Source organism: Eriocheir sinensis, unplaced genomic scaffold (genome assembly GCF_024679095.1).
Source record: "Eriocheir sinensis breed Jianghai 21 unplaced genomic scaffold, ASM2467909v1 Scaffold522, whole genome shotgun sequence".
Lineage (NCBI taxonomy): Eukaryota > Metazoa > Arthropoda > Malacostraca > Decapoda > Varunidae > Eriocheir > Eriocheir sinensis.
The window spans coordinates 274,657-288,709 of NW_026111857.1; the positions used below are offsets into that span (position 1 = coordinate 274,657).

Genomic DNA, 14,053 nt, shown 5'->3' on the forward strand with positions numbered 1-14,053 from the left:
AGCGTTGCCATATTGTCGTACTCAGAACTTCGCATTTTCCTGTTTCTGACCCATAACAATTGCAGATAAACATCGATAATTAACCATCTGAACTCTAGTTGTGAATGTATATCGTTATCAGTGTATACTCAGCAGTTTTGGGCCTCAAGCAGAAGAAAAAGTTATGCCCAGTACGACAATATGGTAACGCTGGTTGTGAACTTGCGACGTTGCGAGTCAGTGCTCCGTCCATCACCACCGAGGTTGGACGTACGGCCGTGCTCTCCCTCCTCGTCCACCTCCTGAGTATTCCTGGCGGGCAGCGATGAGCAAGCAGAAGAGACGCAACGCCTTCTTCTACTTCATGATGGCCAAGAAACCCGAGGTGGAGAAGCGGCTCAAGAGAAAGGTGGAGAAGCGGCTCAAGAGAAAGGTGGAGAAGCGGCTCAAGAGAAAGGTGGAGAAGCGGCTCAAGAGAAAGGTGGAGAAGCGGCTCAAGAGAAAGGTGGAGAAGCGGCTCAAGAGAAAGGTGGAGAAGCGGCTCAAGAGAAAGGTGGAGAAGCGGCTCAAGAGAAAGGTGGAGATGGCCAAGCTGGTGACGGCGGAGTGGCAGGTGAGGTGCCGCATGTCACTCACTGGTTCCTCCTTTATTCTTCCCTCCCTCCTTCCTTCCCCCGTGCCTGTCTTAGCTAGGAATGCTTAGCTAGGAATAAATAGTGGGGAATTAAGAGGACTTCTTATGATGTCCCCCACCTCTTAGGACTAGTTAGCCAGTATCTTAGTTAATCAAATCAAGGTGTCTGTCATAACGCGCTTTAAAAGTGGCTATTGTTGGGGCAGTTACCACACTCTCATTGTCATCAGGGTTGTGTGGGCTGCCGGGTGCTCCGGTAAGGGCGATTAGGCGAGGTGTGGCACTGTTACGTAAGACTTGCAATCGAGCTTCAAGGGTTCATGGCGCGGGTTCATGGCAGCGCTGACGTGCTTACCTAGCGAAGATAGAGTCGGACTGGGGTGCTGAAGGGGGCCGTGCCATCTAGTGGCTGGAGTGGGCCCGGGCCCATATAAGCTAAAATATCAAAATATTCAAATAATACACATTGGCATGGGTTAAGTCCAGGGGCCCATGTGTCATGCCCCGGGATTTTCTTTTTCTATTTCCTCTATTTCCCAACACGTCCTCTGCGTGTATCGAAACACGCGATAAATTAATCAAGACAAGGTGTGGGTATTCGCCGGCTGCCTGGGATTGAACCCGCGACCAACGTGACGGGAGAGCCACTCCTTACCGAGTCGGCCAAAGAGGTACCCCGCTGGCTAAGTGGGTTATGGGAGGCTCGTTCATCAGGCATAGTTGCCGCACTACACATGTACCTTGGGGGACCCATGTGCCGTTGACAGTTAACTTAGCATATAAGTTGTGATCAATATTGAAAATTTAATGAATTAAAATATGTGGGTCCTGCAGAGCGCTTCGGCGGAAGTGGGACCAGATAAATAAGAAACACGAGTAAGTACATTGGCACACGGACACATAGGCCAATCCGACCCTGAGTGAAGATGCTTACCCAGTGAAGGTATAAGAGGCAAGAGAGTCATAAGGGCCTGGTGCCTCTTCTCTGTTTCTGTTCAGCCTCAACCTGGTCATATCTGTTCTTAACCCGGTGGTAGCAGCGGGGATCATGTTTCTTAAAGGCCCCTCCAAGCGAATTAATGAAAAAAAAATCATCACTCACGCAAACCATTTCATAATATATATCAACGCATTTGTGATCAGTTTATGATTCATCTATTTTTGGGGGGTTATGTCATGGTACACGGTAAAGCCACAAATTTGGCCCGTTGGTGGTACACGGTAAAGCCACAAATTTGGCCCGTTGCTGGTACACAGTAAAGCCACAAATTTGGCCCGTTGCTGGTACACGGTAAAGCCACAAATTTGGCCCGTTGCTGGTACACGGTAAAGCCACAAATTTGGCCCGTTGCTGGTACACGGTAAAGCCACAAATTTGGCCCGTTGCTGGTACACAGTAAAGCCACAAATTTGGCCCGTTGCTGGTACACGGTAAAGCCACAAATTTGGCCCGTCGCTGCTACCGGGTTAAACATATTCACACTAGTGCTGGTGATTACATGTTCAATGAGGCTGTTCCACTTGTTAGTAATCCTCAGGGTTGGCATTAAAAAACCCCACCCCCCCAAAAAAACACACAAAAAAACAGCCAGCCAGGCAGGGAACTCACAGGCACAGGTGGGCAGCACAAGTCGGAAAACATACACTCCACAAAATGCTTGCTTGCACCCCTGACTCCCAGTGGCACCAACCAACACCTGCCATTATTATTGTATCAAAATATTGGTAAACATTAGAAAAAATAAATGCATTTCATATGTTACACTCCCATTGAAAATTATGATATGTTTTTCTACACAGACACGTTTTCAAGAGAGAAATAGGTTGTCTTGAAATATATAGATTTTTATATCCTGTATATGAGAGAGAGAGAGAGAGTCTAACCAAGATAGCCAGCCAGACAGAGCACAAGATATGTACAACATATGCACACCTAAAAAGTAAACTTTCATATGTTATATAATAAATTAGATTGCGTGAGTCCCCCATCCAGTACATTGTCCCGTCCACCAGGCTCAGCCCAGCAATAGGTCTGGCTTGGCCCGCTCAGGCATCACACATATCAGGCTGCATTGAGTTCGTTGTATGCTGCACATCATGGTATTACATGTATATCCATAAGATGTTTATTTCAAGGATTTTGAGTGCTTGAAGAACAGCTATTTGTGGCCCAATCTCCCCCCTGAGTGAGCCCTTGTGGTCAAAACACCCGCCCTTCAGGGGTTCAAGATCATGTGGGATGTGCTCACTACTCCAGGTCCATAACTCATAGAGAATGAACTCCAACACTTAAGCCCTGAACTTAGATATTTAGATGAATTGTATGTTTTTAATCAGTTTCTCATATTCCAACTTTGCCCTGAGAGTCAGTTTTTTACCTAGTTTTTAACCCGTCCGCTGCGATTGGCACGGATTTGGCTTTCACTGGTAGCCTGGTAACGTATAGTCCCAGGTCTTTCTCTGCCTCTGTGGTGGATAGTGGAGTGTTTCCCATGTGGTATTGGTGTGCTGGATATCCCTTCACTGGTAGCCTGGTAAAATACACTCCCAGGTCTTTCTCTGCCTCTGTGGTGGATAGTGGAGTGTTTCCCATGTGGTATTGGTGTGCTGGATATCCCTTCACTGGTAGCCTGGGAACATTTAGTCCCAGGTCTTTCTCTGCCCCTGTGGTGAATTGTGGAGTGTTTCCCGTGTGGTATTGGTGTGCTGGATATCCCTTCACTGGTTGTCTGGTAACGTATAGTCCCATGTCTTTCTCTGCCTCTGTGGTGGATAGTGGAGTGTTTCCCATGTGGTATTGGTGTGCTGGATATCCCTTCACTGGTAGCCTGGTAGCGTATAGTCCCAGGTCTTTCTGTGCCTCTGTGGTGGAAAGTGGAGTGTTTCCCATGTGGTATTGGTGTGCTGGATATCCCTTCACTGGTAGCCTGGTAACACACTCCCAGGTCTTTCTCTGCCTCTATGGTGGATAGTGGAGTGTTTCCCACGTGGTATTGGTGTGCTGGATATCCCTTCACTGGTAGCCTGGTAACATATAGTCCTAGGTCCTTCTCTGCCTCTGTGGTGGATAGTGGAGTGTTTCCCATGTAGTATTGGTGTGCTGGATATCCCTTCACTGGTAGCCTGGGAACATATAGTCCCAGGTCTTTCTCTGCCCCTGTGGTGAATTGTGGAGTGTTTCCCATGTGGTATTGGTGTGCTGGATATCCCTTCACTGGTAGCCTGGTAAAGTATAGTCCCAGGTCTTTCTCTGCCTCTGTGGTGGATAGTGGAGTGTTTCCCATGTGGTATTGATGTGCTGGATATCCCTTCACTGGTAGCCTGGTAAAGTATAGTCCCAGGTCTTTCTCTGCATCTGTGGTGGATAGTGGAGTGTTTCCCATGTGGTATTGGTGTGCTGGATATCCCTTCACTGGTAGCCTGGTAACATACACTCCCAGATCTTTCTCTGCCTCTGTGGTGGATAGTGGAGTGTTTCCCATGTGGTATTGGTGTGCTGGATATCCCCTCCCAAGGTGCAGGAATTTACATTTTTCTTCATTGAATTGTAGCAGCCACTTTTTGTTCCATTCCTATAGCTTGGTGAGGTCTTCTTATAGGAAATCCACAGTCAAGGGGCTAAGCAGAATTTTCCAGGCCTTTTTCCCCGATGCAAATAGTTAGAACCTGAGCGGGGTGATGAATGTACCCTCTTTACCCCCCTCCCACAGGCACTCCCGAAGGAACAGTGGAGGAAGTACCAGCTGATGACCGGAGAAAGCAGGGAGAGGCTGGAGTGCCGAGGGGTGCCGCTGCGGTGCCTGGACGAGGCGGACCGGGAGGAAAAGCACCAGGCCGAGGAGATGAAGAGGGACATTGCCGACTTGGTGGACATGTACCGGATGGGCAATGGTGTCTGGTGTGTGCGTGCGAGTGTATGCGTACATGTGTGTGTGTGTTTACCTAGTTGTGACATATGGGAAAAGAGCTATGCTGGTGCTGTCCCGTCTCCATATCCACTCTTTTCTAATTTTTCCTTAACCTGGTGGTAGCAGCGGGGATCATGTTTCTTAATGGTCCCTCCAAGCGAGAAAAATGAGAAAAAATCACCCCTCATACAAACCATTTCATAATATATATCAAAGCATTTGTGATCAGTTTATGTATCATCTATTTTGGGGGGTTTATATCATGGCACAAATTTGGCCCGTCGCATCTACACGGTAAAGCCACAAATTTGGCCCGTCGCTGCTACACGGTAAAGCCACAAATTTTGCCCGTCGCTGCTACACGGTAAAGCCACAAATTTGGCATTCGCTGCTACACGGTGAAGCCACAAATTTGGCCCGTTGCTGCTACACGGTAAAGCCACAAATTTGGCCCGTCGCTGCTACACGGTAAAGCCACAAATTTGGCATTCGCTGCTACACGGTAAAGCCACAAATTTGGCCCGTCGCTGCTACTAGGTTAAATTGACCTCTCTTTTGGACACTCCTCTGAGCGCTTTTTGTGGGAGCAGCAAATAGCAGGCTTTTTTTTCATTAATGTTTCTTTTTTTTTGCCCTTGAGCTGTTTCCTCTGCTGTAAAAAAAGAGAAAGTATATAATCCCTGTGATCACTGCTCCTCATCTTCACATGGAAATACCAGCAACAAGAACAATGCAACTCACACCAATCCTTTGTTCCCTTCCTCACCCTTCCCCGCAGCCATCGTGCTGCCTCGGCCAGGAAGCACTCGCTGGAGACTCACAAGCTGCTGGGTGACTCGGAGGGCTTCGGGAACAGCCTTGAGGAAACTGCCGAGAATCTGAAGCAGCTCTTGTCCAAGGTGAGGTGTTAGTGACGGGGTGCAGGCCTCCCATAGTTCCCAGTGTGTTGATTTACGATGTTTTGCATATACAGGTAACTCTGGATTTACGCGAGTATTGTGAAGAGGTCATTGCGTAAATCCAAAACACTGTAGTAAATCCAACAAGAGGTAGGTTTGTATTGCCTCCTGTATCACTCTGACTCCTCTCCCTCTCGTGGTTCCTCCTTTGGCTGCCCTTCCCCTCGTGTTAGCACAGCAGCGAGGGTGTTGTTGAGTAGCGTGGGTACTGTATTGTTGTTCAAGTGGCGCGCGGGAAGAAATGAGCTCAGCTGTGTGACCGTGTGAGTCCAGTTGCTTGAGACATCTGGTGGACACTCCAGAAAATATCGCGTATAAAAGAAAAAAAATGTGTAAATTAAACATTTATTTTGATTTTGGACCACGCGTTATATCAAAAACGCGTAAACCAAACTCGCGTAAATCTAGAGTTACTGCATTAACTCTCATGACCTATACAGTGATGATGCTCCCAGCCAGGACTGGGATGAGGACGTCCCTGTCCACACCCTGCAGCTCAACAAGCATACCACATGTTGAACACTGTCACAGGTGGGTGCTCAAACACTGAAGGTTTGAACAAGACAAATATAAAAGAATATACACGGAAAGTTCTTGAGAGAGAGAGAGAGAGAGAGAGAGAGAGAGAGAGAGAGAGAGGAGTCGAGTTAGAGCAGTAAATAAAGGGAGAATGAGAGAGTTAAAGAGATAGAAATGAAGAGGAAGGGTATGGATCAACTTTCTCTCTCTCTCTCTCTCTCTCTCTGTTGAAGGGTGCAGGCTGAGGTAGAAAATGTTTTGGCTAAGTTGAATGCATCTTGTAAATTAATATAACATAAATAGTAATGTTGAAATTCTCTCTCTCTCTCTCTCTCTCTCTCTCTCTCTCTCTCTCTCTCTCTCTCTCTCTCTCTCTCTCTCTCTCTCTCTCTCTCTCTCTCTCTCTCTCTCTCTCTCCCCCAAAGGTCAAGATCTTCTCCCCGGACCTGCTGTACCGGTTGATGTACTTGGCGGCAGTGAGTGACATCCCCCTGTCCGTGACCACTGAGATGCTGGAAGAGTGTGGCCTGGACTACCTCCCCAAAACAGCCTGCTCGGTGAGTCCCTGGCATGTTAGTCCTGTATATTTAACCCGGTAGCAGTGGGGATCATGATTCTTAATGGTAGCATATGATAGGAAGGGACAGGTGTTGGGACTGTGTGGCAGAGAAGAGGGGAGGAAAGGACCCACGGAATTGAACGCCTAGACTATATGAAATGGTTTGACTATACTAGAATTCTTACAGTAGCATCATTAAGCCATGTATGTACGCAAACTAAACATTATTTAAGATATTTACAACAGAATGGAATGAAAGTGTGTGTGTGTGTGTGTGTGTGTGTGTGTGTGTGTGTGTGTGTAATTCAGCTCTTGGTCTGCTGCGGGTAAACCAGCCAGCCGTTCCCCTACGGAAGAGCACAGAGCTCGTAATACCAATCTTTGGGCAGGACTGAGACCACTCACACACAACACACCGCCACAACGAGGTCACAACCCCTTGCCTGACGTCGCGTACACTGCTAGGTGAACAGGGGCTACACGTGAAAGACCCAACTCATCTTCACCCGGCAAGGGAATTGAGCCCCGGCCCTTCTGGTTGTGAGGCAGACGCTCTACCCACTGAGCTACCGGGCCGTGGGTTGTGGGCTGTGGGTGAGTTGTGGGCATTTCCAGGGTTAGTTTTGTGCCCCTGGTGGAAGTGTGACCCTTCCTCTGTACTGTGTGTGTGTGTGTGTGTGTGTGTGCATCACAGCCTAGTTCAGACTTCACCAAAGCATGCATTGTGTTCAAGTGATCTCATACAAGCAGGCATATTAACCCAGCAGCAGCGACGGGCAAAATTTGTTGAGGCGGGATCCAGCGTGCTCTGAGGCGACCCCGGGCAGGAGGCAACATGCGACCTCGAGCACCAGACCTTTGACCTCTATTCAGGAGCAGTAAGTACCAGGCTTTTTTTTTTTTTTTTTTAACACCCTTGAACTGTCTCCTTAGCTGTAAAAAAAAATAAATACTGACTCATTGCCGTCCTGGGGTGAACAGACTGTGATCCAGGTGAACGTATTACTCGGGTAACTTATTCACTGAGGCGTGTGTTGCCGGCGAGAAAATGAGTCATCCTCACTCTGCTCCGAGTCTATTATGGAACATTCTCTCTCTCTCTCTCTCTCTCTCTCTCTCTCTCTCTCTCTCTCTCTCTCTCTCTCTCTCTCTCTCTCTCTCTCTCTCTCTCTCTCTCGGCCCACATTTCGACTGCCACACACATTTGACAAGGCTTTCTTAGGAGTTGTGGGCATTTCCAGGGGTAGTTTTGTGACCCTTCCTCTGTACTGTGAACCTTAAGAAACACACATATGACCAGGCTTTCCTAGGAGTTGTGGGCATTTCCAGGGGTAGTTTTGTGACCCTTCCTCTGTACTGTGAACCTAAAGAAACACACATATGACCAGGCTTTCCTAGGAGTTGTGGGCATTTCCAGGGGTAGTTTTGTGACCCTTCCTCTGTACTGTGAACCTAAAGAAACACACATTTGACCAGGCTTTCCTAGGAGTTGTGAGCATTTCCAGGGGTAGTTTTGTGACCCTTCCTCTGTACTGTGAACCTAAGAAAACACACATTTGACAAGGCTTTCCTAGGAGTTGTGGGCATTTCCAGGGGTAGTTTTGTGACCCTTCCTCTGTACTGTGAACCTAAAGAAACACACATATGACCAGGCTTTCCTAGGAGTTGTGGGCATTTCCAGGGGTAGTCTTGTGACCCTTCCTCTGTACTGTGAACCTAAGGAAACACACATATGACAAGGCTTTCCTAAGAGTTGTGGGCATTTCCAGGGGTAGTCTTGTGACCCTTCCTCTGTACTGTGAACCTAAAGAAACACGCATATTTTTTTTATTTTTTTACAACAAAGGAGGCAGCTCAAGGGCAACAAAAAAAAGAAAACAATAATACAAAAAAAGCCCGCTACTCGCTGCTCCTAATGTAAAGCAAAAGAGGTGGCCGAAAGGAGGATCAAATACAGGAGGAGAGGTGTCCTGATACCCTCCTCTTGAAAGAGTTCAAGTCGTAGGCAGGAGGAAATACAGATGAAGGAAGATTGTTCCAGAGTTTACCAGCGTGAGGGATGAAAGAGTGAAGATGTTGGTTAACTCTTGCATAAGGGGTTTGGACAGTATAGGGATGAGCATGAGTAGAAAGTCGAGTGCAGCGGGGCCGCGGGAGGGGGGGAGGCATGCAGTTAGCAAGTTCAGAAGAGCAGTCATGACAAGGCTTTCCTAGGAGTTGTGGGCATTTCCAGGGGTAGTCTTGTGACCCCTCCTCTGTACTGTGAACCTAAGGAAACACACATATGACCAGGCTTTCCTAGGAGTTGTGGGCATTTCCAGGGGTAGTTTTGTGACCCAGGTGGTAGTGTGATCCTTCCTCTGTACTGTGAACCTATGAAAACACACATTTGACCAGGCTTTCCTAGGAGTTGTGGGCATCTCCAGGGGTAGTTGTGTGACCCTGGTGGTAGTGTGACCCTTCTTTTGTACCATGAACCTAAGGGAAACACACATTTGCCAAGGCTTTCCTAGGAGTTGTGGGCATTTCCAGGGGTAGTTTTGTGACCCTGGTAGTAGTTTGACCCTTCTTCTGTACTGTGAACCTAAGGAAACACATTTGACCAGGCCCTTCCTAGGTGTTGTGGGCATTTCCAGGGGTAGTTTTGTGACCTTGGTAGTAGTGTGAACCTTCCTCTGTACCATGAACCATAGACTTCACAATCTCTTGACGGGAAACGGGGCGCGGGGCCGATTCGCAGGGGGCCGATTTTCAAAAATTTAAAATTTAAATATTTTCAAAACCAAAGCAGCTAGCGACCTGAAACTAAAACAGGCACCTCCCTTAGGCATATATGAGTCTCCATGAGCAGCGGTATCAAAAAATTCAAAGTCGTTCCCTAATAAAATCCCGATTAATTGTTTTTATATAAGTATAACAAAACTTAAAAAGGCTATAAAATCCTCAGATTTTACGCTAGATGCACAAACATCACCAAATGCAGAGATAATCACTTATATTTTCAGAATCAATAGCAATATTTAGCATATCTTATAAGTTTTTGCCCGAAATAGCTACTTATTTTTTTTATTTAGTGCAATTTTTTACGTAAGTTTTTAACATCTAATAAATCACTTAATTTTCACATTAGAAACTTAATACTTGAGGAAAGCATGCAGAAACATCTTAATTTTACTCAACAAAAGCAAAATATTCATTTTTCTATATACAATCACAACTTATTTTGGTTGAATTCCGATGTCACTATTGCCGCAGCACGTCTTGCCGGCTATCTGGCCCTCGTCCCTGAACAATCACTTTAGCCTTTTGGCCTATGACTTGTGGGCCCCGGTCAGTTTCCTGGACTTGTACACGTCCCTGTTCCTCGCCGTCTCCTTCCTGCCCTCCTCGATACTGCTCCTCTTCCTGCCGGTCGGCTGCTTCAAGGCCTTGTTCTTCCTCGCTTCTGAGGTCACGTCCTTGGAGAAATTAGCACCGAAACAGTTGAAGAGGGACCTGCTGATGTGCGGCAAGATGGTGTTGGCCAGGTTGTGCCCCTCCTGGCACCTGTACCCCTGCAAGGTCGGGTCTGAGGCCGCCAGGAACTCCAGGAGGTGCCTGAACCCGTCCCTGTGGCGCATGGCAAGGGAGAGGAACCTCAACCTGCGCTCCTTCTTGTCCTCCCTGCACATCAGGGAGTCCCACAGCGACATCCTGAAGGACGCCATGTGGGCCATTGGGAGAGATGGCTTCAGGACCGCCCGGCCCGTCTCCAGCTCTCCCTGTCGACCAGCTCGACCAGGGCGTCGAACATCACAGAGGGCGGGTCGCCCTCTCGAGCTCCACGGTAATCTTCATCTCCTCCTGCTGGGCAAGCTCCTGCTTGCAGCACTCGGCCACAGAGGAGTTGGCCTGGACCTTCCTGGCCAGGTAGCCGGCGTAGTTGCCGACCGCGGCGAGGAGCAACTCGTCCGTCGGCGGGTCCGGCTGGTCGTCGGCCAGCTCCGTGGCAAGCTGGGCCAAGATCACCTCGTCGTCTGCCTTCTCCTCTGCCTTGGCCCGGTCCAGGTCGGCCTGCACGTCCCCGGGGAAGAACCCGACGAGCTTCAGCAAATGCAGGCGCTGGGCCAACCTGTTGCTCACCATGAAGTTCTGCACGCTCGTCCAGTAGTTGGCGCCGCACATGGTGCGGCGCTTGCCGAAAGAGTGCTCAGTCGGGTCAGAGTTGGCCTTCCCCATGCACACATACTCGACCCCGTAGGACGTAGTGAACAGCCCCCTCACTACCACACTGCACTGAACACACCACTGCACTGCACACAACACTGAGTCACTGCACTGATGGCGTAGTACGGCTCCTCCACAGTTTACTCCACGGGGTCGCGGCGTCCTCATATCTTGTGTCTCCTCCGTCACTTCCACTCGATCCACTGCCTTCTGTGTCTTCTTGTATCGTCCTCTGGATCCTTGCAGTTGTGGGGAAGGGTACAGAGACGATGAATAACTGTAGGTCCTTTACTTGGAGAGTAAACAGAGGCAGGACAGCGATAATCCTTTACAGAGGGGAAGTGCCCAGCTGACTGCGTGCCTAAGGCGAGTTAGGCGACGCGGGAACTGAGCTGAGTTGCCATGTAGGCACTAACTAAACGTACATTTCTTGTTTCCTAATACGTAAAACTGTGGACTTCACTATCCTACATTTATCATTCATTTTACGTAAAGATTTCAACCTAAAGTTACGCAAATTTGCCATTTTTTACACAACGTTTTCAAAGTGCACGCATGGTGCTATTTTATATAAGTTACCTTGAATCCTCGACCAAATCACTCTAGAGACACTCCTGCCTGCTTGTATGCACTAAAACTTGAAGATTTCGTCCTGTTTCCACTTAAATTCGGAGTAAGAACGCAGAGTGTGTTTGAGTTGTCGCAGTGAAAGTCGCCATAACAATTGGCCCCTTACGCGAAGCCAGCGCGCCAAGACTGAAGAGATTTCCCGTCAACTAGTTGTGAAGTCTATGCATGAACCTAAGGGAACACACATTTGACCAGGCTTTCCTAGGTGTTGTGGGAATTGCCAGGGGCAGTTTTGTGACCCTGGTGGTAGTTTGACCATTCCTTTGTACCATGAACCTAAAGAAACACATATTTGACCAGGCTTTCCTAGGAGTTGTGGGCATTTCCAGGGGTAGTTTTGTGACCTAGGTAGTAGTTTGACCCTTCCTCTGTACTGTGAACCTAAAGAAACACACATTTGACCAGGCTTTCTTAGGATTTGTGGGCATTTCCCGGGGTAGGTGTGTGACCCTGGTGGTAGTGTGCCCCTTCCTCTGTACCGTGAACCTAAAGAAACCCATTTACCAAGGCTTTCTTAGGATTTGTGGGCATTTCCCGGGGTAGGTGTGTGACCCTGGTGGTAGTTTGACCCTTTCTCTGTACCGTGAACCTAAGGAAACACTCATTTGACCGGGCTTTCCTAGGAGTTGTGGGCATTTCGCAGGGTAGTTGTGTGACCCTGGTGGTAGTGTGACCCTTCCTCTGTACCGTGAACCAAAGGAAACACACATTTGACCAGGCTTTCCTAGGAGTTGTGAGCATTTCCCAGGGTAGTTGTGTGACCCTGGTGGTAGTGTGACCCTTCCTCTGTACCGTGAACCTAAAGAAACGCATATTTGGCAAGGCTTTCCCTAGGAGTTGTGGGCATTTCCCAGGGTAGTTGTGTGACCCTGGTGGTAGTTTGACCCTTCCTCTGTACCATGAACCTAAGGGAACACACATTTGACCAGGCTTTCCTAGGAGTTGTGGGCATTTCCCGGGGTAGTTGTGTGACCCTGGTGGTAGTGGGACACTTCCTCTGTACTGTGAACCTAAAGAAACACACATTTGACCAGGCTTTCCTAGGCGTTGTGGGCATTTCCCGGATTAGGTGTGTGACCCTTCCTCTGTACCGTGAAACAAGGAAACACACATTAGAACTCAACCCACCTCCGTTTTGGCCCTGGGAGGTGGTTGGTGTGAGGGTCTGAACCAGGCTCACCAGTAGGGACTTGGCATGACGCACACTATAACTTGTGACTATAATTCAGCGTCTAACTGCTGCTGCTGCGGAGGTCATAACTTTGGTGTGTCATAATTTTTTTTTTGTGTGTGTGTGAGGAGGAGGAAGAGGACGGAAGATTATAGATTTTTCCTTTTCAGATGTGGAGGTAACTCTCTCTCTCTCTCTCTCTCTCTCTCTCTCTCTCTCTCTCTCAGGAATGAGAAAATAGATTAATTTTATATACTTTTATTATTATTATTATTATTATTATTATTATTATTATTATTATTATTATTATTATTATTATTATTATTATTATTATTATTATTATTATTATTATTATTATTATTATTATTATTATTATTATTACAGATCGTGCAACTGATGGAAGCTGGCAAAGGAAGTTGCTGATATGTGGTAAGTTACTGTTGTCTCTTTCAACCATGATTTCTACCAGTCTACCACAATCTACCAGGGTCTAACCACCACACAATATTTGCCCAACATCCCTCTACTAGTCTACCACAATTCAACCATCAGTCATCACAAGTTCAACCCAAAAACTTAGCTTGTTCAAAACTTTTTCAGCTCTGTAACCCCAGAATTTCAACCCAAGACCTGACATTCAACCACAATTTCTACCACTCCACCACAATCTACCGGGACCTAACCACCATATATCTTTTCAGGGCTATGGCTGACTGGCTGGTGCTGTCTGGTCACTCAGCTCAGTAAGGGACTGGAAGCTGGATCTCTCTCTCTCTCACAAAAAAAAGTAACGTAAAAGTGTATAAGGTCCATTGAAAAGAAGAGAGAGAGAGAGCCATCTCATCCTCTCTCTCTCTCCCCTCAGCATCCAGGCAGCATCTTGGGAGGGGAGGGGAAGAGAAGAGAAGAGAAGGGAAGGGAAGGGAAGGGAAGGGAAGAATACAATAGCTCACTGGTGGACAGAGGAAAGAGACAAGGAAGAAGAAGAAGAAGAGTAGGTTTAAATATATCCATTGTAATATATATTTCCAAACTTTATTAGTCTTCTCTTTATAGAAATACAGAGAGAGAGAGTTAGTTCCATCTCTCTCTCTCTCTCATCTCTGCCCTTCAATTAATCTCCCTCCATCTTCTCCCCAACAAGACTCGTCTCCCCCAGCATCCAGGCAGCATCTTGAAGGCCTGACTGGTTCCCTCGGCTCAGTGGTCTCGTCTCTGTCTCCCTCCCAGCAAGAGTCTGGCAGAGTTTAGTGCCAAAAATGTGTGTGTGTGTGTGTGTGTGTGTGTGTGTGTGTGTGTGTGTGTGTGTGTGTGTGTGTGTGTGTGTGTCTCTCTCTCTCTCTCTCTCTCTCTCTCTCTCTCTCTCTCTCTCTCTCTCTCTCTCTCTCTCTCTCTCTCTCTCAGCTCCCAGGCCCCACAGGGTGTCCCCCCCCCCCCCAGTGTGTTGACAACCCCCACAGACACATGCCCCCCCAGACACATAAGGAA

The 14,053-nt window shown here is 47.8% G+C and overlaps 1 protein-coding gene across 3 annotated transcripts; it reads left to right on the forward strand.

The window, feature by feature from the left end:
* Positions 1 to 231: 231 nt before the first annotated feature.
* Positions 232 to 14,033, forward strand: LOC126992928 (trichohyalin-like). Of its 3 annotated transcripts, XM_050851759.1 has the most exons (7): positions 238 to 364; positions 509 to 592; positions 4,324 to 4,511; positions 5,300 to 5,420; positions 6,425 to 6,556; positions 12,950 to 12,994; positions 13,267 to 14,033. In XM_050851759.1, exons 1-6 carry the CDS (start codon positions 305 to 307, stop codon positions 12,986 to 12,988), a joined length of 624 nt encoding a protein of 207 aa, XP_050707716.1. In that variant the 5' UTR covers positions 238 to 304; the 3' UTR covers positions 12,989 to 12,994; positions 13,267 to 14,033. The 3 variants fall into 3 exon arrangements, 2 of the variants coding, with proteins under 2 accessions (XP_050707714.1, XP_050707716.1); XM_050851757.1 differs by having other exon boundaries at positions 232 to 592; positions 13,267 to 14,030; XR_007747169.1 differs by lacking the exons at positions 12,950 to 12,994; positions 13,267 to 14,033 and adding an exon at positions 5,921 to 6,011 and having other exon boundaries at positions 232 to 592; positions 6,425 to 6,559.
* Positions 14,034 to 14,053: the final 20 nt, after the last annotated feature.